Genomic DNA, 23,558 nt, shown 5'->3' with positions numbered 1-23,558 from the left:
TTAGGAACCTAACCAGCATCCAAGAAGGAAGAAGTACCGGTAGGAGCCGACCCTAGGGACAAGCTAACTACTTCCTAGTCAATCACGCCAAAGGCGCCCGATACTTACGCCTAACCTGTCAAATCCTATTCTTCTAGCATTAGGGCTACCACCCCATCTTCCTCATCTAAACCCTATATACCTTAACAAACGAACTTATCACTCTAGTTATATAATATTCGTTTTTAATGATATAAACGTATAAGGCAGCTTAAAGTTTACTAAAGCAGATCCTCTACCGCTAAAATTTCCTCCTCTAGCCTGTCTTACTTACACTAGTTACGTAATACTATAACAAGTTAGAACGGAAATAAGAGGACAAATAGAAGCCACTTATAGGAATCCGCTATATTCGGCCCATCGTAAGACTTTCCCTCATATATACAATTTAAACACCTCTTAGAATTTCCCGACATAATACAATGCTTCTTAGGCGTTACACGCTAATAGTTAGAACATAGCATAGTTTCGGAACCGTCTCACTTAATCGTAGCGACTAAGACACGATGTTCACGCGTTATATCACGACGGCGTTTCTTTACATGGTTAGCCATGGTAAATAGCGGAAGGGAGTAAGGGGGGGAACTCATAGGAGCAAGCCACGAGAGGGTATTAACGCTATTTGAAACGGCCTAAGAGGGCTTTTAGGTCGAAAGCCTTAGAGGGAGGGTATCGTATTACGGAAATATATATATAGATGCCACCTAGGCTACCGGCATAGATAGGCCAATCAAGCCGAAAGGACGGAAGGAACCAATTATAATATAGGAAGCACTACGAGCCCTACCGTACGCTAGCTCACGATCACCAAGATTAGTATAAGTTACTAATTATGATAAGCGGCTTACTAGGATCACTAACCAAGGACTAATCAAGGTAATCCGGGAAGGTTATATATATATATAGATAGTCACTCGTTCTGGTAGACTCTAGAGTTTACTAGTAATAGCAATTTACAATCATAGTACTCCTGACAGCATCGCACTACTATAAGAGATAACTCTATTGTTATGAACCCTTTGGCTTTACCGAATCCCTTAGACGACCTGAACACTTGTCCCGCGTCACTTACCTTCGTCTGAACCCTTTTAGAAGAAGTCTGAGTTAGGTTCGTCATAGGCCTAGAATAGGTCTATTATAGAAGGCTAGCTATGTTAGTCCCCTTAGGGGGCCTTAGTAACCTAGCTATATAGCATTTGTAGGTCGAGGTCCTACTAGTCTATAAGGCTAAGGAGGTCCTTAGCCCCTAGGCTAAGCCTGTCAAATAGGTCCTAGACTAGGTAGTAGAGGTTAAAGTCGCCTATAAGAACTAGGGGGTAGGTTAGCTATAGTAGGGCTAGTAGGTCCTATAAGAGGGCCTATTTGCCCTTATTATTATAGACTAACTAGAGCTCGAACCCCCTCTCTCCTAGGGTTAGAAAGGTTACCCTATACTAGTTCTCCTCTACTAAATAGTCTTACTAGCCGACTAGGAACCGCTTAGCCACTAGAATAGCCGCCTTGCCCTTCGGCTTATAGACTAGGTAGTATTTTGAGGCCTAGGGGTAGTATATTAACCCTATAGACCGGTTAATCTACAGTTCCTAGATAGCTAATAGGTCGTATTTAGCCTCCTCTAGTAGGACCTCGAGGGCCTATTTATTACCTTAGGTATTCTACTAAAGGACCTTAATTTACATTCGAAGTAGCTAGAGTAGAGGGCGAAGGCACGGTAGTAATAGGCTCTATAGCCATTGCCCCCTTAGCCGGTTACGAGAGGGAGGGGGCTCTAGGCTATAGAAAGGAGATATAGGTCTATTAGGCATCAAACAAGGCACTCCTAGCCGCCTGTTAGGCTAGGGTAGGCCTCCTATAGAGGCGTTTAGCCCCGGTTTAGTAGTAGTCATCGTCCTCTAACTAGCTACTAAACTCGAAGGCTACCTTCTAGTATAGTTACTCTAGTAGCTAGAAGGTTCGAGGTCTATACTAGTAGGCCTCCTTAGCCTTCTCCTAGGCCTTGACTTTCTTTGGGCAGCCCTTATACCAGGCTATATAAGGGCCCCTATAGGCTATATACCTATAAGGGAGTTAGTTAGAGTAGGTAGGGCATTAGGCCTCCCTAGTCTTCCCTCCCTTGCTATAGGCCTTTACGCTATAATAGCCACAACGGGCCGGCCGCTAGTAGTACTGTTAGGTATAGCTAAAGCTCTAACACCTATAATACTACCTCGGCTCTAGGGCATCCTAGTAAGGTTTGTAGTCTAGTACCTAGGCATCCTAGACTATATCCTCGTTATAGGCCTTCCGGGCCTCTTCAAGGTCCTATAAGCCTAGGAGTACCATAGCCTACTTCCTTTATAGGCTCTTTAGCAGCTAGAACTTGACCATTTCAATCGAGTATAGGCCTATAGCCCCCTTAAAGTCTTGTTTGCTAACCCTCTATAGCTCCTCCTTCCGGACTCCTTTAGCTAGGACTATATAGGCCCTACCGACCTCTCTAGCTTCCTCTCCGAAGGCTATAGCTACCTATCGCTTATTAGCCGAATACCAATCCTTAGTAGCCTTATCTTTAAAGACTACCACTATATCCCTACTTAGGAGCTTCCTAGCTACGACAGCTCCTTGATAGCTAGAGGCTCTATTGACTACTTAGACTATCTCGGCCAGGGTCTAGGCTTTAAGGTCCTCCTATAGGCTCGCGTTCTGTATCGTAACCTCCTATAAGGCCTATAGCGGCATTACCTTAGCCGATGGTAGGCCTCCTTAGTGGCCTATTACCCCCTATTATAGCCCTATAGCTACCTACGCCTAGGTAGGGCGAGGGGTAGCCTTAAGAGCTTCTTTAAGCCCCTTTTTGACTTCCTTAGCTATAAGTTCCTATAGGTTCGGAGCTAGGCCTATAATAGTGGTCGTAAGGCCCTATAAGAGCCTGTTAGCGAGGTCTAGTGCCTTGCCCCGTTTAGGGCTTGGTACAAGGTCGATTAGTTACGTAACAAGACCCCTTAGCTCCTTAATATCTAGGGTAGGGCAGGCCTGTAGTAGGCCCCCCTTTGATTAGCCCGAAGCTATAGGCCTCCCCACTTAGTAGCTTGGCGGTAGGCTTTAAATTGACGTCACGTTTAGGGGCGCTAGGTGGTCCGTGCGGTGAAAATTTTGATAGTCGTGCGAGGTACGGTCGGATTGTAGTCGGGTCTGGCTCCTATACCTATGATACCTATTGTACACCCGCGACAGCTCGCGCGCGGTTGAAAGTGGTACCGTTGGATAGCGTTCTTCGAGAGCTTTCTAGCGACGGTAGTTTCGTGTGTTTTGGTAGGGTATTTGCGAAGATGTAGGAGAGTATTTTACTAAAGATAATAATGTTATTAATATATACCTTAATAAAATGGCGGTATTTTAGGAAAAGTCTATCTATATAGTATTATATAAAGGCTAGTATATTCTTAAAACCTATAAGTACTATATTTGATTTTTCTAGGCTATAGTAGCTTATAATAACTATATAGTCGCTATACTCCTTAGCTATAGGGAGCTAGTAGAAAAATCCTAATATATCTAAGGCTATAAAGAATTTGTTACCGACTATAGCAGCTATAATATTATCCTAGTTAGGTAGGGGATAAATATTTAGGACTGTAATTACATTTAATGGTCATAGGTTAACTATACTTTAGCTTTTCTTAACCTCTACTCTAGGCTTTTCGGAAACTTTCCTCTATATAATGAAGGCTAGGTACGTAATTAGGGTTAGTTTATCTATAAAGGTAAATTTACTGGATACCTATAGTTAGTTATAATGCTTATCAAGGGCCTTATAGTCCTTGAGTCCTATCGGGTATAGTCTAATCATTTAGACTTGCTTTTGCCATCCGTTAACCAGATTGATTCGCATTTTCTAGTGTTCTGGCATTAGCACGATTCCCCTATCCTAATAGAGGTTATATTTGTCTAGAAGTTCCTTTACCTTAAGTGTAAATTCGGGATTTATATTAGCTATATTAACGCCATCCTTGCTTTTGATAGCCGGAATGTCATTAGGTTTCTCGATACTATATAATAAGGTATAAAAACTCGTCCTGTTTAGTGGTAGAAGTTCCTAGTTACTATTAGCTTTTTCCTAATAGTATATATACTAGGCTTCTTCTAGCCTCCTCTTTAGCTCTTACTCGGTGATTCTATCCTAAACCTCGGCCTATATATTTTCTATATTTATTATATTAATCTATATAATAGTATCCTCTCCTAAGTATTTTAATAGATAGCTAACCTTATCCCCTTTTCGGATGATTATAGGGGCATTAGTGTCATTTTAGACAATTACTACCCTAGAGGTATACTAGGTGACTATAGTGTCCTAGATTCCTTCTTGGCTAGTAGTAAAGTGGAAGTACTTATTCTCTAGGAGGTTATCAGGCAGTAGAATAAAGTATATCTCAAGTAGCTAGGTAGAGTATATAGGTATAATAGTATATTAGGCGGTAGTAACTTTCCGAGATATAGGCTTAGGGTTCTTTTTTATAATGTCCCCACGGACCTTTATATTAGCTAATGATCTAAAGGTATAGATACCCTTAATAAAGTTAATCTTAACACCGTAAGTAGTTATAAAGTCGGTGCCTAGTAATATCTTCGGAGCAAGTTTATTAATAACATCGGCTATAATATAGATATACCTATTAATAGGCGTGTTCCTAGCCTCCCCTAGGATATAGAAGTCAAATTTGACCTATTTACTAATCCTAATCCTTAAATTGACTCCTTTAAGAGTATAAGACTTGCCCTTGATCTATTAGGGGTTCTTTGCCTATTAGGAAATCTATATCTGATTAACTAGGTTAGTCAAATTACCTATATCGAAACAGATGTCTGTAGTCTGGTCTCCTAGGTTAGCTCAAACCAGAATATGTAGGTAAGACGTCTTCTTTAGCCGGTAGAAGGGTATTTCTAGACTTAGGTTAGCTTCTACCACTTAGCTAGGTTCGAAGGAGAGGAGTATAGTTTCCTATTATCATAGTTCCTTGGTTAATTCTGACGGTATAACTGCTCTTTCTACGAAGTCCTGCTCTACCTAGGGAAGGTCTTTCTTTAGTAGTTTAGGTAGGCGTAGTTTCTTTCTGTAATCCTGACATAGGTAGTAGTATAATGTTCCTTAGCTTGTAAATAACTATTTGTAAAGCCTATAGATATTGCTATCTTTCTAGATATAGTCTTCCTTAGTAGTATTAAGGAAGTACGCCTCTCTATCGTTACTATCTCTATTAATCTTAGATTTATAGTCGCTAATTAAGAGATAGCTAGTAGCTTTAAGCTCTTTATATTTGGCTTCGGCTTTCTTATCCTTGCTAGATATTATTATAGTATTATAGTAATAGTAGGTACTATCCTTGTTAATATACTTCTAGCTATAGCAATAGAATCATCTAAAGTAAGGATTCTAGTCGCTATATCTACCCTTTTCCTAGGCTCTAGTACCCTATAGGTAGCCATTTCTAACTTAGTCGTTACACTCCTTCGGTCGAGACTCCTAATTATAGCTTTAGAATCGCTCCTCTTATAGGAGATATCTACGTTTCTATTCCTCCCTTCTCCTATAATAGTTAGTTTAGTATTACTAACTTTAATTACCCTTTTAGAGGTTAGTATATAACTAATTAACTTATTCCTTATTAATATTATTGCTATTATTACTATTAATCCTATCTAAGGTATTATTAACATTAAATATAGCTACCTTCCTTAACCTCTTTTTAGCTCTAAGTTCCTCTAAAAGGGCTTCCTATTTTTTAGAGGTATAGAAGAGGTACTAGTTAATAGTATCTATCTCGTATAGCTTAGGGTAGAGCTTATAGAGTAAGGGAGTCATCGCTAACTAGAGTCTAGTCAAGAGCTAGTAGTTTGTCTTGTCTCCCTAGACTTAGGTATAGTAGAAGAGGTCTATAGCAAATTTATAGATAGATTTGCCTAAGGCTAGGTTGTCTTTAGTATAGCTATTCTAAACTAGCTATTGACCTACCTAGTTAAACTAGATATCAAATTGTTCCTTAATCCTCTAGAGCTATATCTCTATACTTAAGTATAAGGTCTCCTTCTTAGTTAGTGATAGTTATTACTTATACTACTATAAGGCTAACCTATAGAATAACACCTATAGGTTATTTTATAGGAGAAGCTCCTTAGAAACGTTTCCTCTAACTATATTATCCTCCCGCCCTTCCTCCTCGTCTTCCAGCAGACTCCCGCACTGCCCTGCACAAGCATCATCCCCACTACAATTACCACCGCCCTCTAAGTCCAGATCCCCCGCCTGCTCTCCTCCGCATGCGGCGCTGATGATGCCGGCGGTAGTAGTAGAAGTAGTAATAGTAGTAGTATCCCGATCCCGATGCAACCCTCCTCCTTCTCCTCCTTCTCCTCCTCCTCCTTCTTCTTCTTCCGCCTCCCCGCACCCCTTATGCTGCCGCCCTTGCCGCCCGTGCCGCCCTTGCCCTTGCGGCGGAGGCGGGTGTTGTTGCCTCTGCAGGACGACGCTGGCCCAGCAGCACAGCCGGCCCTGGGCCGACAGGACCTCGGCCTCGTCCTCGCGGAAGCCGGTGAAGTCGGCCAGCAGGCAGCGCGAGAAGACCCAGTCGTCCGCGTCGTCGGGGTGGGGCTGGATGCGGATGGTCGTCGTCGGGCGGCGGCGGGTTTTGTCGCTGTTGTGCCGCGGTTGTGAACAACGAGAACGGGGAGGATGAGGATGAGGATGAGGATGGCGAGTAGTAGGAGGAGCAGCAGCAGCAGCAGCAGTAGTAGTAGTAGTAGTAACCCTCTGTTTCTTGTCGCCTTTCTTCTTCCCCTCCTTTCTGCCGGGCCCTGGACGGTGAGTTGGAGAGTTGGCAACTGGTTGCTGAAGTAGTAGTAGCTGTTGTGGTTGTGGTTGTGGTTGTTGCTGTGGTGGTGACGGTGGTGACGGTGGTGATGGTGGTGAATGTTGTTGTTGGCGCCGTTGCCGCCGCCGGAGGTCGCCGCCGAAGCGGGAGAGCAGGGTGCGTACCAAGGCGCCGGGGAGAGCGACCTGTTCGAACTTGCCGCTGCCACCGGGAGAGGAAACGGTGGTGATGTCGAGGCGACAGTGGGGAAAGTGCATCAGTGGAACTGGGGTTGGGAAGCTCTCCTCCAAAGCTAGTTGGGGTAATGATGGCTCGGGTTGTGGATCCTGGATCTGGGGCGCTTGGTCCTGAAACTGCGTCGATGAGAGGAGCAGGTCTGAGGCGTGGAGTGCGAGGTCCATTGCCGAGCTGTCTGCGCCCTTCTGGGCCTGGTGTCTTGTTGGCGAATGCATGACACGGAGAGGCGTGTTGCCCTCAATTTTATTTTTTTTTTTTTTTTTTGCCTGATGTCGTCGCGAGGTACAATGAGGTAGGTGATGGAGGAGCAGGCGAGGTGTGCGCGGGGGCGCGGGTGCTTTTGAGGGAAGGAAGCGCGGGCGTACACTAAAAGGGAAGATGGTGGGGTCGCGGTTCGGTTCGCAGCGCGGGAGAGATCGAGATCTTTATGCGTTTCGCAAATCGCTGGTGCTGACGAGGAGAACGCTACACTATATAGTGTACGGATTACGTTGTGTTTCGACTCCAGAGTGTCCAAGAAGGTTTAAAAATAAAAAGAAAGGAAACGAGATGAGGGGCTGTTGCCGGGGTTTGTCTGGCCCAAGAGGGTACAGCGTTGATGAAGACGGGGTATTTCCGGACGTATATACACTACATTCACCCTACTTATCAGGCCGTTAACTACACTAGGATTACACTAGACCAACTGTGTGACCTCGAACGAGTCGTGAATGGTTGCGAATGAGCAACCGGCTGATCAGGAGGCGTCAAGCCGATCCTGGGTCTGCAGGGAGGCCCAGGGAGTGCGGGGCGCCAAGGCTTCCATTTCTGGCTGCCCCGCCGCCAGGCCCAGCACCTCCCAGCTTCAGTTCTCCCCGTCACTCGACCAAGCAGTCCAACCCTTGTTGCTGTTGCGGTTAAACTTTTCGGCCAAAGTTTTGAGCCAATCGGACCTTAGTCGACAACAGACCGTCGCTACGAAAGGGAATTGATGTATGTACGACAGGAGCTGGCTCCGAAGAGCTGAAGTCTGCCGGGGGCAGTACCTTGTTACTAACAGGAGCGACCTCTGCCTTGGGGAAAGGGGGGGGGGGGGGGGGGGGGGGGGGGGTGTCGACTGAAAAGTCTCCGACCGCGGCACGCAACGTTGAAAGCCCGGAGCGTTTCGGCACTAGTCTAAGCAATCCATACATACCCGTGTAGAGTAACCAGGCACATCATCGATGGTGAAAGGAGCGTTTTGCGGGGCGCTGCGCAAGAATGCAGTATGAGGTCCATGCTGTCTCCGTCTCTTCGCCCTTGCATGCCCGTCCCAAGAATCTGGTCTAAGAATGGAGCGGCCTTGCCTGATTTGGACCAGGAAAGTTGCGATTGGTTGGTGGTGCTGGTCTAAGGTCCGAGCTCCAGGGGTTTCTATTGGCTCAATGGGACGCTCGAATGCAGCCATCCCAATAGGGGCAAAAAAGCGTTGCACGCGCCGCCGCAGAGAGTTGCTGGGGGGTAAGGTTTAGTTACGGAGCCTTGGACCTGGACTTAATCTTCGCGCTCGGCCCGAGGAGGCATGTTTTGCGGTACTTGCCGAACTGGAGTCAACTCCGGGACCCCGCAGCGACAATGTGTATCATTACCCATAGCATCCCGACAAAAGTACGGACGTACTGGACTTACTTTAATCTGCACTAGTTACCGTATGTGCCATTGCAGCGTATGTATGTACTGTACTTGTAGGCGATACAACCTCAACAATACCAACCTCTTGGAGATAACTCAGGTCAGATATGCAAGCAAGGACATGTAATCGATTCCTCCTCATGTACGAATTTACAGAATCGACAAATGACGGGTAGCGAGTGACGTAAACCGCACCATGGCACTGTACTGCGTAGTGTAACCATGTCACAACCGTTCTTTCGTCGTGTCTTTCAGGAGCCTTTTGAGCCCTCCGCACATGACCTGACGTCCATTTGGATTAACCTTGCCCTCTGGCGGATCCGATCCTGTGCCTACAATATACGGATTACTGATCCCGTCATCATTTTCCAGCTTGGTCATTGGCACCCCTTGTCTCGCGTTTATTATATTTCCCCACCTTGTCGTCATAACGATCCCGTGTAGTGTACCTGGCTGCGATCGGGGAGATGCGGAAACAAAACCAAATGCGTTCTAACGTTACTCCGTACCTGTGCCTGGCTAGTGTACGCTATCTCAAGCACGGGAATTTAGTCTCGTGGAGCCATGGCCTGGCACCTTTAGAGACAAGGCACTGTCGATCGGCATCAGCCATTGCATAACACAGCACGCCCTCCGCAACCTGACAAGACGATGTAACAACACCCTAACTTTGATCTGCCGTCTCAAATCCCTAACGTACGTGTACACTACACTACATACTGTGTACACTAGGCACAAGTATGAATGTAGTGTAGTGTAGTGTAGTGTATGGATTCTACTAGTCTACAGAGTAGTGTGCAGGACCGCCCGAACCTTGCTCGGAATTTTCCGAGGAGTTCTAATACTCAACTCCCACTCCTTCACAACTCTAGCAGGCTTAGTGTCATCCGTAGTGTACATGTACTAGGGCAGTTAAGGCATGTTCCGTTGGTGCACTAACTAATATACCCATTCGGCCCCACCCTAGAAGGTTAACTCTGGGGCAGTGGAGGCTTTTGTTGGGCGAGCTTCTCATCAAACAATAAGAATAGAGAAAAAATACGAACAGACAAAAAATTGAGCCCGATATCCGTGTTCACGTCAATCACAGGAAATGGACCCTAAAATTGCCCTTTATGGCAACTGGGGCAAGAAGGAGCGAGGAAGAAACAATTCTGGACAGAGCCAGGAAGGCAATGTAAGTACAGTACCTAGGTAGTCATGTGTAAGTCCGCACGGCATTCTCACTCCCGTGGGGCCGCTCCAGGCATTCGGTGTTCTTTAGCGTACGGATCCGAACACTACACGTCCGCCGCCTTGCAGAGTCGATGTCCAGAACTCTCCGATCTACACTGTACACTACGCAGCACCTGCAGCACTTCGTGCATGCACCACATAACCGTTCACCACTACATTATACTACACTACACTAACCTCACTGGGATTAGCTGGACACCGGAGCATTTCCTCCAGGACGACTTCTTCCACTAGCTTAAAGCCCCACCAGGTTCTCCATCAGCCAGGTGTTGCATTGCACTGCATACCTTGATTACGCATGTGTGCGTCGAGTGTATGTGCATATACTAATGTGAAGCTCGTTGCTACCACTCTCTATATGGTTAACTTGATCAGCTGTGCACTATGCTAAGGTTCGTGGACGGAGTAGAGGTACTTGAGTCGCGCGTAGATCTGCTACACAACAGATGCGGGCTGATCATACAACTCGAGGCCCCTATGCTACTCCGCAGCTCTTGAGCGTAGGTGGTGTTCGTGCGTGCTGTACAGAGAGGGTGGTTGATTCCGCCCACGAGAAGTTAGGGAACCATGATATAAAGACCCGGAGAGGTCATGCCACTCTCACATGCGTCTGCGGTCAACTTTCTATTCCTTTCTCTCTTTTAGGTATGTACACTAGGCCCGACCGCAAGCGAACAGAAAAAAAAAGGGCACGCAGCCGGATTCCGAGAGCCACAGTTTCACAAGCCCTGCTTAAGCAAAAGCCCGGTGAGGGCAGTTTCAGGGGTCGTGCTGGGGCCCGTCACGCGGGTAACCAACCACGGACGTCGCCGTTCAGAAGTGGGGGGCGTTTGCCTACACGCCTTCTGTCTCTAATGCTGCATTAGTGTGTGTAATTAATAGTTCTCTCTGTTGGCATGCCGTACCTGGAACCTTCCAAGCCTTCGTGTGGTTATGGATTGAAGAGAGAAAAAAAACCTTGGCTGCGGGTGCGTGCCCGCATCGGTGGCGATGTTCCCCTTGTCTCGAGGGCTCGATCTGGCCTATTTTCATGTCTACTGTGGCAGGGAGCCAAAGTTTCCCCCTCTGCCCAGGTACCGACCAGGGCACACGGAAAAACTCCCGAGTTTCACATTCCGGGCAGTACCGCCACCCATTCACAACCACTGCGTCAGGAAGTTGGTAAAACTCCTAGAAAACAGTAGATACTATTGTAACCAGGATACGCATTTCATTTTATCCATCTGCTGGTAATGTGGTTTAATGGTAGTTATGGTGTCTTGATTCTAGCTCTGAAGCTTGGTACACTTCTTCAAGTTGGATTCCCGGGAATACCCTGTAATACCAGGTCAGGGGGTCAAACCAAACTTACCCATCACACCATAGTATACTAGTCTATGGGTCGATTGTGTATTGTATAGATAGACAATATCCTAGTGTTAACTACTCCGTGCTCCGTTCCTAAATTGAGAATCGGCCTACTTCCCTAGTAGTGTATTGTTTCAATCCCCGTAGGGAATGCTACACTACGTTTTGAGCATACACTAATGTCGGCAGCTAGGTTGGCGGAAACTAAGGCGTTGGCGCCCGTCAGCCCTTGGCCTCGCTAGTGCGTTGTAGTGTATTATGTTTGGTGCATTATTACCTACCTTACCCTACGCATTGCGCATTTCCTACAGGATAATTAGGGGCTCTTCTGACCGCCAGACCAGACATCTTTTGGTCCGGCGCTGTACTTCAAGTTTCTCGCTCATCATACCATCATGAGGCTGGTTCGCAAAACGCGCACGAGACTGGTGTAATCCTTGAGAGTGGTGTGGTGTGCTGTAAGAGGAAGGGGGGCGTTATAAGTCTTCCCGCATGTTTCCTTCTTTTGGGATATGATCAACCGGCACTGCATGATTAATTACACATATCTTACTCAACTACCGCTCGATCGTGACCGCACATCTTTGAAGAAATAATCAGTCATTGTGTTTGATATTCAGAGCCAGGCCCACAGGTGGGCCTTCAGCCGACCGAGCGATTCCAGTAAGCCCCGAGCCTTTACACTACAAGACAAGACGTTTCCAGATTTTTGGCTTGAGGTCTGGCGGATCAGAGCGCCAACAACGAGCGGTTCTCGATGATTCGATCCTTGTAGCCCTCCAGGAGGGCTCGGATCAGGGCGTTGGCCAAATGATCCACGTTGATAGCACCATATAGCTTCCCCGGGAGCCTCGCAGCAAGGCCGGCGTCGGGAGGGAGAATGCCGCTCGGGCGGGCACAGTAAACCACAAAACGCTTCGCCGTGTCCGCATCGGCGACTTGACACAGCTGTTGTTCCACTAGACCCTGTGAGGACGAGGTCAGCAAAGTCCGCGCGTGAGGAAAGGGAAGGGGTGTTTGGTCGGCTCGTTAGAGGGCACCTTGACGTGACGGGTGTCAGCCATGAAATGGAGGGGCTTCGACTGATCCCATTCGGCGAACTTGCCGCTGCAGAAGACAAAGCGGAACTGGCTGCCAGCGGCGAGCAGCGGTGCCAGGGTCTCGCGGAATGCATTCGCCGCGGCGACTGTGTAGTCGACCTGCACCTTTCTGTACGTTTCGATGTCCGGGAACTGGGTCGCTTTCCCGCCGATCGCCCTTGACATGCGGTTTGGTTGGTCGAGTTAGCGAACAGCTTGATGAGGCTTGACTGTGTGCAGTGCCTCCACGCTGGCGGACGAGCAGTGTACTCTATGTATCCGTACACGCAAACGTAGTGTACGGAATGCACTACGCTACTCCGCACACACTCCGGGGGGGGGGGGGGGGTAGTGAGAACGCCGCTAGCTTGTGTGCTGTACACCTCACCCCAGTGATGGGTTCCACCTACCAGAGGCAGCCCTCAGCCCCCCTGACCTTGTCGAGCAATTGCATCGGGTAGGTGGAGAAGTCGTCGTGGAGAATTACCGTGATTTTTGGGCTCTTGGCAGCGGCGTCGTCGAGCGGCTTCCGCGAGATTGCGAAAACGTGCGAGATGTCGTCGTTGGCGATGCATTGTCGGATGAGGGCGCTGCCGACAAGGCCAGTGCAGCCCGTGACGATGACCTTCATGGCGATGGCTGCTTACACAATACACGATGGTTTGGTTTCGTGGTCCGTCGACTGGTTGGGTGTCATTGCGCGTTGCTCTTGGGGCTAATAATTGGATATTGTCCTTGGCCGCCAGCGATGACGCGCAATTGCAACCCCCCGCGTTGCCGCATCCAGTTAGCGTATGTGTAGTGTACGGATTACTCCGTACCGCATGTAGGTACCTTGTGTATATAAGGCACTGCACATACAACGCTACGCTAATGAAGTTCACTGTCTGGGGTCGGGGGCCGATCAACCGCTCAGGGTGCCACTTGCCGGAAATAACTATGCAGGCCTCCAGGGCCCACAATCCTTCGGACATTTGGTTGAAGGACTGATTAACTACATAGTACGCTGTACATGAAGTAGTGTACAGACGTACTCCGTAGGCAAGGCAGGAACAGGCGCGGATTCTGACTGCAGGTGGCCCCCAAAACCCCCTGCCCCGATCTGCGAAACCAAGGCAGGAACCACGCACCACGCTTTCTTCTCGAGTCCAGGCCCTTTTGCCACCTCTGCATGGCTTCCTCGGCTAAGGGAACCCACCAACGCAATTAGACTCTACATGGATGGGGACTCCGAAGGTTTTCGGGGTCCAGATCCCAGCGCTTCGTCCCTTGCGGAGTAGTTAGTTAACTATCATTGAACCTTGGCAAATTTGCCAGAGGTTAGGGGTTGCGCCGCCAGCGTCTTGTTACGAAAACAGGCCCCCCTTCAGGATGGGCAGGCCCTGGTCAGATTCACCATAGCGGCACACAACATTTCCGAACGGCGTCGGAAGCTGTTGGCCACCCCTCGCAACCTCGTGGGCGTCGACCTCCTTCCTGCTGCAGGCTGTATGATTCGGCCGCCACCAGCCTGGATCGACAACACGGCAGATTACCGAGGGCCCCGTTGGACGCCGATTACCATCGCAATGGTTCGCCCGCACCTTCGGGTCTTGAGGCTTACACGAGTTGCAGTGCCGGCTCAGGTCCGCCCACTGTTTCACACGCAGTTTATTCGGCAGCAGCAGCAGCCTTCTCTCTGGCCAATTGGTGTGCGCATGGTTTGGTTTCTGGAGTCATGAATATCCCGTCGTGAATTGAGGAGTCACAGAACAGCGAAAGTACCCAAGGTAGGTAAGCTTGCTCCTTTCCTGCCTCCACCCCCCCCCCCCCCCCCCCCCCCCCGGGGCTGCCAGCTTGTGGCGATGCAAGTCCTGTAATACTACTCACTGACGGCTGACAGCTAACATAGTGTAGCAGATTACGGGCGCAAACAGCCCCGACAAAATCGGCGGTCCTGTGGCCCCCTCTCCCCTTTCTTTCCCTGGAGCACGCCTGGACACCCCGGCGGCCCGGCCAACTACGCCTGGATCCCGAGTAAGCGGGCTACTCTGTTTTAAAAAAAGGCAATGTGTGTGTACTTGTAACTATGTACATACAATCATTACCAGGATTGAAGGGTCCTTTCCCCCCCCCCCCCCGGGTTTCGTCGGCTTTCTTATTTCGCTACCCTGAAGATTCACAAAAGCATGTTATCCGCCTGCCTGCATCGGAGCAGACCAACCAACAGCTCCTAATGGTTCACATGGAGCCTGTAAGGATGCCCAAGAAGTTGAGCATCACGCCATGGCATCGCCAACCACCCGGGCCGGCATCACACTCCGCCTGCTCTCCCTCCGGACGGCCATACTCACCATACCCTTACAGAGATCTTCCCAAAACACCAGGCGAACAACATCTTTCCCGCGCCTTAACCAAGACCGCACCAGCATCGCCCACCCGCGATGCGACATTTCACCTCTTCCCTCTGCTTCCAACCGAACTTCGCCTCCAGATATGGCGCGAAGCGATGCTCGCGGCTTGCGCAGCCAGCCGTGTACATCGCGTTCGCCTGGCCATAACCTACCACACGGTCTCAGACGACGGCGAACTCGCGTCGCCAACAGCAGCGACGACGCCAACTACAGCGACGAAGAGGACAGTCCCAACCCTCCAGATTCACCGCACCGCCCACCTCGCAGCCTCTACTTTTGCCACCCGCGCCCTGTTATCCTCATGTTCCGAGGCCCGCCATGAACTCCTCCGCCCCGGGATCGTCTCGAACTTCCTCCCCGACACCCTTCCCGTTTATTTTCATCCTCGGCCGCATGATCGCCGTTCCGGGGGGATGCAAGGGCCATCGACGTCCTCGAGGGGAGTTGTGCGGCTCGACCTGGCCCGCGACATCCTCCTGCTTGACTCGCTCTCGGCCGACCTGCTGTTGCAGCTCGCGGACGCAAGGTACTTTGAGCCGGGCCTGTTGGATCCGCTCCAGGGGGTCAGAAGGCTGGGCCTGGACGTGGGTGGGTTGATGTCGCCGCCGGATACGGAAGGGGGCGACGACGGCAGTCGTGGGATTGGTGATGGTGATGGTGATGGTGACGGTGGAGCAGATCTGTCCGAGGGGGCCGTGGTCCCGCCTATGGTGGAGATGGCGCTGGTGAGACTGGTCGGCTTGATGGGAGGCGACCGCGGACTGGAGGCAGTCTATCTGCTCGGGGAGAGCGCCTGGGTCGGAGGAGACCGGGATGAACAGAAGCCCGGGGCCATGTCACCCGTCCAAGGGAAGGAGCAGGGACACCTCTTCCTCGGCGGGGAAGGAGAATCGGAGTGGTACAGCACACGCCCCTTTCCGTCGTACTATGTGGACAGCGGTTACCATGCGCGGCTGGCGAGGTTGATACGGCTCCTGTGCCAGTTAAGGCAGGCTATGGATGCGCCTGCCGTCGTCACGGACCTGGATGACGAGGAGGTGCTGGAGAGGCTGGAAGAGACGAAGCTGCGGGTTCTGGGGCATTATTATATCGTCCAGCCCGGAAGTGGGCGTCCCGAAGGGCTTCAGTTGTCGTGTCCCGAACTGTGTCTCGAGGCTGCATTGGGCCGAGAGCCGCGGTGGGTGCAGTGGGAGTGGGTTTGTCAGTGTCTTGATTGTTAAGTTTGCCACAGGAGGGCAAAGGATTTGCTTTTTTGTCTTCTCGAAATCGGCGTTTTTGGGTTTTTTTGGGGGGGGGGGGGTTGGGCTTTGATTCGGCATAGGGATGGGAAGGTTTCTGCTTCGAAAACGGCTATATCCATAGCAAAACTGCATCTCTCCTGGCATGTAATTAATAGGTAATCTGGCGCAACCAGGGTTTAAATAATTATGCGACTGCCTTTTTTCCCTTTATTCATTGCCTAAAAACCAAGGTCATTATAAAAGGTGATAGACAGATCACGCAGCGAACAATGCCTGTATTCGAGGAGGTGAACCTGTCCTTCCTAGAAGTAATTACGCTCAGGCCACTGTTCGCTGACGGTTACCCACTAGATCTGTACTCCTTAAAGGTTAGTTTTTTGATGGTTGAAAAGGAGCAACTCGCCAGACCAACTTGGTACAGAAGTCCAGGTATCTAACGGGTCAAGGAATATAAGAGGTTGTGGTGTCGTGTGTGGTGACAAGCGCGTTTAGCAAAATGAATTCATTTTAAGAAGATCCTTCACTTTAGCAATGCTCTACCTGACACTCCATTGAAGATCTGGGGCCCTAAAACGTTCTAATTACACTGGAAACGTGGAGCATAGTAACGACGTCCTAGGATTCTCCCGGGGGGGGGGGGGGGGCCGGCGCGCAGTGTACGCGCATTGTTCAAAGTGTCTAGTGTTTAAATAGCAGAAGTTCGAGATACTAATTATATACGATTCATCTAGTGCAACTTGTAATGCCAGGCAATTTGGTGTACATACTAGGTATTGGACACGTCAATGGAATATCACGGACAGTTATAGAATGCCGGTTAAAGCTCTTCATTGTAAAGCGTCGTGTTGACCACTGATCTCAAGACGTATATATATATACATGTATAGATTCCGTTCTCTTTGTTATTGAACCTTTGGCTCTTTGCTCCATTGCTCCTGCTCTCTTCTCTATGCCTGTGCTCCTAGCCCACTCCGACCGCTCTGTGTCATCGATGCCCTTGTTTCCTCAGCCCTCACTCGCTTCTTATCATTGCCTGATCTTTTACTCTCCTCCCCCTTCATTGCGATCATCTTTCCGATAATAAACCACGTATCCGCTCTTTGTAACTAGCGTATACAGGCTCCACTTCTAACCCCGCTTCTGTCGTCATAAGTAAGTTGTTAGTTAGTTCTCCATCACCGCCATTCCTTCCCCCTCTACTTTCTCTCAAAACTCTCCCAAGTTCGCTAAATTCAAGTACACACGTCGGAATAACCCTGACCAATGCCTCGTGGGTGGTACCTAGCCCAGGGGCTAATACCGCTCGGCTCAAGCAGCAGCGATGACGAGGAGGGTCCTTGTGAGCTCCCGGACGGCCGGCTGGTCTGCGGTCCCCATGGCCTGGTATCCTGCGGGAAATGTTGTGTCGACTACAGCTTCATGGATGACGTTCTTGGTCACGACAGCGAAAACGAAGAGCAGGAGGATGATTTATTTGGCCTACTCGATGCCTTCCCCCTGAGAAGAGGTTCCGGTCGGGCCTTTCCCACCAAGTTCGTCCCACCATCGGGTTCAGAAACTCCTTTCGAGTTATTCTCTGGCCGGAAGAGACATATGGGTGTTGCCAGGCAAGCCAATGCACAGTCAATGCAAGATGATACCAGCTAAGATAGTCCATCAGATACACTTTCCGAAATGATGCCGGCAAAGTCCTCATTCGCACCGATGGTGCATGTCTAGACAACGGCCAACAAAACCCAAAGGCAGGCTGGGCTTTCTGGCACGGGTTTGATCCTTCGGGCAAGCTACTCGTCGCCTCTGGCCGCCTAGAAAAGAAGGGACCTTTCGGCGGCGATAGTATTCAGTCCAGCAACCGGGCGGAGCTCCGCGCTGTCATCGCCGCCCTTCGTTTCCGATACTGGCCCGGTGAGGGGTTCCACACGCTTGTCGTCGCTACCGATTCCGAGTATGTGGTTGAGGGCTCCACCAAATGGGCTAAGACGTGGGTCAAGAATGGCTGGGTAAAGCGCGGAGGGGGCGGCGTCAAGAATAGGGATCTCTGGGAGGCTCTACTGGGTGAGATCGAGCGATATAGGGACGAGGGCATGGCTGTCCAGTTCTGGAGGATCTCGAGAGAGTGGAACATCGTTGCTGATGCAGCTGCAAAGGAGGCTGCCGCCAAGGAAGAGGCACCTAATGAATGGACAGAAGTCATTGGGTACAATTTCTAATAATTAGATTAGGGATGGCGATACAGATTGCAATGTCTCCTACGCATTCAACCATCGTTCGCCCCAGTCTTACAAATCATATCTGCTCGACCTCCGTCGTAACATCTCGACCTCTACCCCTGCCTATCACCTACCATAGAGATGTCTTACGGAAACGGCCTGTCAGCCGGTAGCAGTTATCGCGGATCCGATAGCGCGGCTAGTCAAGAGGTCTAGACACTATGACAAGGCCTTTCTGCTGAGCTGATCTCTTAAAGATCGCCAGTTCTTGGCTAAATATGATTATGGGATCTCACAGTCTCCTATTGCTTATCGAAACCTATAAAGATGCTAGGTACAAAAACCTTTGGGATAAGATTTTAGGCACGTCTCTTTGCACTGTAGGAAGTATCGCTTTGCACCGTAGCCCAGAACAATTCCAATAATAACACAAAGATATCGAACCCAGTTTAGCTAGCCGCCTGGTATTAGCAATACGTATAAACCTTATACTCTACTTTCCGTTATAATAAGATTTTCAGGGGATGATTTTTAATTCCCAAAAGGAACCTTTCACTGATAATTATCTTAAAATCCAAAACTATTATTATATTGTTACCCGAATGCAAACCTAGCAACTGCTAATTAATTATAACTGGAAATCTACCCTCCGGAACTACATTCGGCCTACTAATTAAAAATAATGGGAATGAATCTCTTAGCGACCCAAGTTAGGAAGAAACCTCTAGTGCCGGGGGGGGGGGGGAGAAAATGAGCTTTTAGGGCTGTGCAGCCGCCGCACATCGAGATCACCCTGGCTCGGAAAATCAGGAAAAGCTCTAGTCAAATCAGCCCTAGCTTACCGCAGCTCAGGGCCACGAACGACAATGGCGATCGCGAGTACGCAGATTCGCCTTATAGAACCAGGCTGTTGTCTCCGAGCCCCTAGTATTCATCGTGACTAGCCATCAACCACCTCGGTCGCGCGTATGCCGACTTTTTGTCACCTGTAAGTTTGACAAGGAGATTTGCGAAGTCACCGTATGGGGTGTATGCCCATGCTTCTTCTGTTGGGGATGATGTAAGGTCGTGAAGAGCATAGTATATGCATTAATTAATAATTATACGAGACTTTCTCGTGCCGATTTTTATCAAAGCAAGGCTCTATAGGTTAAGAGATACTGCAAGTTTCCGATCCCTCTCCTACAATTGGCAAAAAGGTGTGTCCGAGGTGACCATGTGACTATTCTATCAACTGATATACCTAGTTTATAAGATGTATAGCTATGCGTCTTATAAATGAGGAGGGATCTTTACAGCTCTTCTTCAGATATATAGATATATAGATGGTCACGAGACTAGATTAATCGTAATAGGCGGTATATGCTCTCCGCATGGCTTGATCACATCCACTCCTCCGTGCTCATACTCGTTGCCCCCCTTTCTCTGCATTTATCACTCGAGGGCCAAACCTGCGGCCTTCGGCTTCGGAGATTGAAATAGCGCAATGGGATGGCTAGGACAGCGCCCGCGTGCATCCACCAGCTGCCTTCAATCATTCGGCGATCCGTTCCTTCTAGTACGTCTCCGTCGGCCCTGTGCTTTCCTGCTCCTAACCACTGCCCTCTTGCGCATCAGTGCCGGGGCAGCGTAATTACTGATCAGTCTCGGGTTCTATCCTGTCCCACCTAATTTTCATATCCGGGTGAGTCGATAGGTTTACAAATATCCGTAGTATACGCAAAATATTCCTAGGGGTTGCGGTAGCCGTCAAGGGTGGTGGTGATGGTGGCAGGGACCGGTGTTCTAGGCCTCGTGTGGCCAGGGGTTTGTCAGAATCTGCACGTCTCGTGGACAACCTCCTACCTGTTTCGTTGACGACTTGCGCGGAGCACCTAGCTCGGAATTGCCAATCCCGCACCCATACACCGCAAGACCGCCAAAGGCCTTTCCTTGGTCACAAGGCCGTTGCGGGAAGCCAATGGGGAGGTCAGTTTGAGACCTTTTGAGCGAGCGAGCGAGCGAGCGAGACGCTTCTCGCGACAAGGAGTTTCCACCCATTGAGCGCTACCACCCGAGCGGAAGGCGGCGGGTGGACCTGGATGGCCTGTCTAGTAAACCGGGGAAGGGGTCGATAGCGGCACCCGAAGAGGCTAGAAAACCTGGGGAAGCTGCCCCCGTGGGATTTCATCTACTGGAGTGTAAGGGATTGCCATTTCTTTCCGCTTTAAACCTCGACTTGAAAATTTGCACCGACGAGTGTGGAAAAAAAATGGACTCATTTAGTGGACACTGCAATGTATCGCTGCTTTGTTGTGGCGGCTCCCATTTCATAGATGCGTTCGGGACGGCTTCTAGGGGCGGATGTATGTACGATATGTATGTACCTAGCCTATATATGTACAGTACAGTTCATACGAAGAAGGCGGCTTATCGAGGGGTGAAAGTGGCTGGTTTCTGTACGTTTCAGCGTCACTGGAAAGCCGCTGTTCACAATGGGTAAAGCGTGTCCAGGTGCAAAAAGCTGAACCCTCCCCCACAAGGTGACCAGATCGCCGGAACTCCCACGCGATCCGTTTGACCAAACAAACAGCGGAGAGAGCAACGATTGGCACAGGCGCACTGCCCTGGTTTGTCATGATGCACCCCTGGAAGCTCGGGCGAATAGCGGGGTCGAACATGATTCACGACAGGGGTGCGCGCTACCCGTGGGGGTCAAAGCCCCAAAACAGGAAGCCTCCACTTAACGTTCGACCTTGGATGCTTGCCTCTTGCCTATCTTGCCTCTTGCCTCACAGTTTGTTCGACTTTTTTGCAACGCCCAGCTCATGTAGCCCGATGCTTTCCATCGGCGCGGAAATGATTTTTCGGGCCCATTAGCGCATGCTAACATTTGCAATTGCCGTTCTTTGCTCTTGATCATCGATTGGGCTGCCACTCCACCTGCAAATTAACCCTCGTCTTCGACGCACGATCTGACGGCTACCGGTAGTTGATTTCTGTACTGTTCTCCCTTGAAATGGCGTCAAACACCGTCATCACCCTCCGAGCTTGACCGAATCAGATGCCCTATCGGCGCATTCCGCCGGCCACCTCAGAAACCTCAAAGCAGGCACCATGTCCTGAGAGTATCCTCGGGCACGACGGGGCTTGGAGAGTGTTCCCGTGATCACCCTGCTTTGTGCTTTGGTACGCTCTCAAGTGGCCTAGAACATGCCACGCAACCCCCTGGTCGCACCGAAGCCCATACCGCCTCGCGTGTGGGATCATTCCGGACGTCTGCCGGGCCGGCGGTGTTCCTTCGCCCGGAACCCCCACGCGACTCAAACATGCAGCTAAGCAACGACGACCCCTTGAACACCAGGGTTCGCTACCCGGCGCAAGGCCAAGAGCCTCATCCGCCGTGGCCAGCCACCGGGCACTTGCCTGATCCTTGTTCTCTCAGCCATGTTATAAAGATGGGACTGAGGCACCTCCCGTCATATCTTGATGCTGTTTAGAATCATCTGCCTCACCTTTCCCTCCTTCCTCGGACCCCAGCAGGCATTCTCTTATTGTCTCCTTGGGTTCCCCAACTCGCATTTGAGGTCACCAGAAGTCGACTATCATAAATCGTCTGAGAGCACACTTCAGTCCTCGGAGCCAGCAGCAAACCAAAGGGGCACCCTTCCATCTGTTCCACCTTCCCGTCTCCAAAAGCTCCGTCTAAAAGATGGAGTCATCACCCCAACCAATGACCCCAACCACGCCCACCCATCTCCCCTCCGACAACTCACCTCAGCCACACCCACACCCATGGCAGCAACAAGAGGGGCAGCAGCAGCAGCAGCAGCTACAGCGACAAAATGGACAACAACAACAACAACAACAACAACAACAAGAAGAAGAAGAAGAAGAAGAAGAAGAAGAAGAAGGAGCAATCCCCACGCCGCCCCTCCCCAGAGGCGTCTACGTCCCCATGCCGGCATTCTTCACGAACAATGACGACGTCGACATTGCTGCGACACAGCGGCACGTTGCCCGGCTGCTGGCTGCGGGGGTAACGGGGCTGGTAGTTCACGGCTCCAACGGCGAGGCGGTGCACCTGTCCCGGCAAGAGCGTCGGGCCATCACGGAGGCGGTCGCCGACGCGGTACGGCACGAAGCTGACTATTCGCACGCGCCCGTCCCCATCATTGCCGGCTGCTCGGCCCAGTCGGTGCGCGAGACGCTCGAGCTCTGCCGCGAGGCCAAGGACGCCGGTGCCACCCACGCCCTCATCCTGCCCCCGGGCTACTACCGCGGACTGATGGACGCCGACGCCGTCGTGGGTTTCTTCGCCCGCGTCGCCGCCGCGAGCCCGCTGCCCGTCGTCATTTACAACTTCCCCGCCGCGGCCAATGGGGTCGACCTGGACTCGGACCTGCTCCTGCGGCTGGCGCGGCTGCCGAGGGTCGTCGGCGTGAAGCTGACGTGCGGCAACACGGGCAAGCTGGCCCGCTTGGTGGAGGGCGCACCCAAGGTGAGGGGCGCGAGGGACGACTTCTTCGTGGGAGGCGGCAGCGCCGATTTCATCCTCCAGGGGCTGGTGATCGGTGCGCACGGGACCATCAGCGGGTTCGCGAATCTCGCCCCGAGGGCCTGCGTGAGGATCGGCGAACTCTTTGAGCAGGGCCGGGTGAAGGAGGCGAGGGAGCTGCAGCACGAGGTCGCCAAGGGCGACTGGCTGGCCATCAAGTACGGCTTCGTGGGCGTCAAGGCCGCCATGCCCATCTTCCACGGCCCGGGAGAGGAGTCCTGTGCAGTGCCTAGGCTACCGTTCACAAGATTGGAAGAGCACGGCCAGGCGGTGAGAGAGATACGAGAAGGGATGGCGGGAGTGTTGGAGATCGAGCGGAAGCTGACGGCCGAGGCGGCCGGGAACTGAGGGCTGTTTTCTTCGAAATTTTGCCCCGTGATTACTTCTCTAGAACACCCGGGGTACTATTTGATTAATCTCTTTCTTCTTCTTCTTCTTTTTCTCTTCTTCAGTTGTACAAGATCTCTAGACGGATTTCTTAGAGCGCAAGCCGACTATTAATTAATTACTTGTCAACCGTAAAATAACTGATAATTAAGTCGGACCCCCCATCAATGGAACACCCCATCAATGGAACACGCACCACGCCTACACCGCTTTTTCAACCTAACCACTTCAATCTACCATAACTTGCCCAACTTTTCTTCAAACCACTTCAAACTTCGTGGGTATATTCAACAGTCAAAGATGGCTTATACTGAAGAAGATTTACAGGATGCGGTCGCAAAATACCACAATACC

At 50.4% G+C, this 23,558-nt stretch overlaps 5 protein-coding genes across 5 annotated transcripts; 3 read left to right on the top strand and 2 right to left on the bottom strand.

Moving 5' to 3' along the window:
- Nucleotides 1-5,872: 5,872 nt before the first annotated feature.
- On the bottom strand, nucleotides 5,873-7,388 carry P884DRAFT_261621 (uncharacterized protein). Its single transcript, XM_069441575.1, has one exon. The coding sequence runs from the start codon at nucleotides 7,337-7,339 to the stop codon at nucleotides 6,176-6,178; it is 1,164 nt and encodes a 387-aa protein (XP_069296286.1). The 5' UTR covers nucleotides 7,340-7,388; the 3' UTR covers nucleotides 5,873-6,175.
- Nucleotides 7,389-11,829: 4,441 nt separating this feature from the next.
- P884DRAFT_293262 (uncharacterized protein) lies at nucleotides 11,830-13,107 on the bottom strand. Its single transcript, XM_069444212.1, has 3 exons — nucleotides 12,847-13,107; nucleotides 12,398-12,614; nucleotides 11,830-12,323 (listed from the first exon to the last, which is right to left on the bottom strand). The coding sequence occupies exons 1-3, from the start codon at nucleotides 13,065-13,067 to the stop codon at nucleotides 12,087-12,089; spliced, it is 675 nt and encodes a 224-aa protein (XP_069296285.1). The 5' UTR covers nucleotides 13,068-13,107; the 3' UTR covers nucleotides 11,830-12,086.
- Nucleotides 13,108-14,536: 1,429 nt separating this feature from the next.
- Nucleotides 14,537-16,109, top strand: P884DRAFT_261618 (uncharacterized protein). The gene has a single exon (XM_069441574.1). The coding sequence runs from the start codon at nucleotides 14,652-14,654 to the stop codon at nucleotides 16,047-16,049; it is 1,398 nt and encodes a 465-aa protein (XP_069296284.1). The 5' UTR covers nucleotides 14,537-14,651; the 3' UTR covers nucleotides 16,050-16,109.
- A 1,155-nt stretch (nucleotides 16,110-17,264) lies between these two features.
- Nucleotides 17,265-18,578, top strand: P884DRAFT_41399 (ribonuclease H-like domain-containing protein). The gene is made up of 2 exons (XM_069445878.1): nucleotides 17,265-17,602; nucleotides 17,731-18,578. Exons 1-2 carry the CDS (start codon nucleotides 17,334-17,336, stop codon nucleotides 18,278-18,280), a joined length of 819 nt encoding a protein of 272 aa, XP_069296283.1. The 5' UTR covers nucleotides 17,265-17,333; the 3' UTR covers nucleotides 18,281-18,578.
- Nucleotides 18,579-22,181: 3,603 nt separating this feature from the next.
- Nucleotides 22,182-23,334, top strand: P884DRAFT_227047 (uncharacterized protein). Its single transcript, XM_069439673.1, has one exon. It carries the CDS (start codon nucleotides 22,218-22,220, stop codon nucleotides 23,163-23,165), a length of 948 nt encoding a protein of 315 aa, XP_069296282.1. The 5' UTR covers nucleotides 22,182-22,217; the 3' UTR covers nucleotides 23,166-23,334.
- Nucleotides 23,335-23,558: the final 224 nt, after the last annotated feature.

This window comes from Thermothelomyces heterothallicus (assembly GCF_042370625.1).
Source record: "Thermothelomyces heterothallicus CBS 202.75 unplaced genomic scaffold P884_scaffold_17, whole genome shotgun sequence".
Lineage (NCBI taxonomy): Eukaryota > Fungi > Ascomycota > Sordariomycetes > Sordariales > Chaetomiaceae > Thermothelomyces > Thermothelomyces heterothallicus.
Note: the sequence above shows the minus strand (reverse complement) of the source record. Positions and strands in the feature narration are given on the sequence as shown.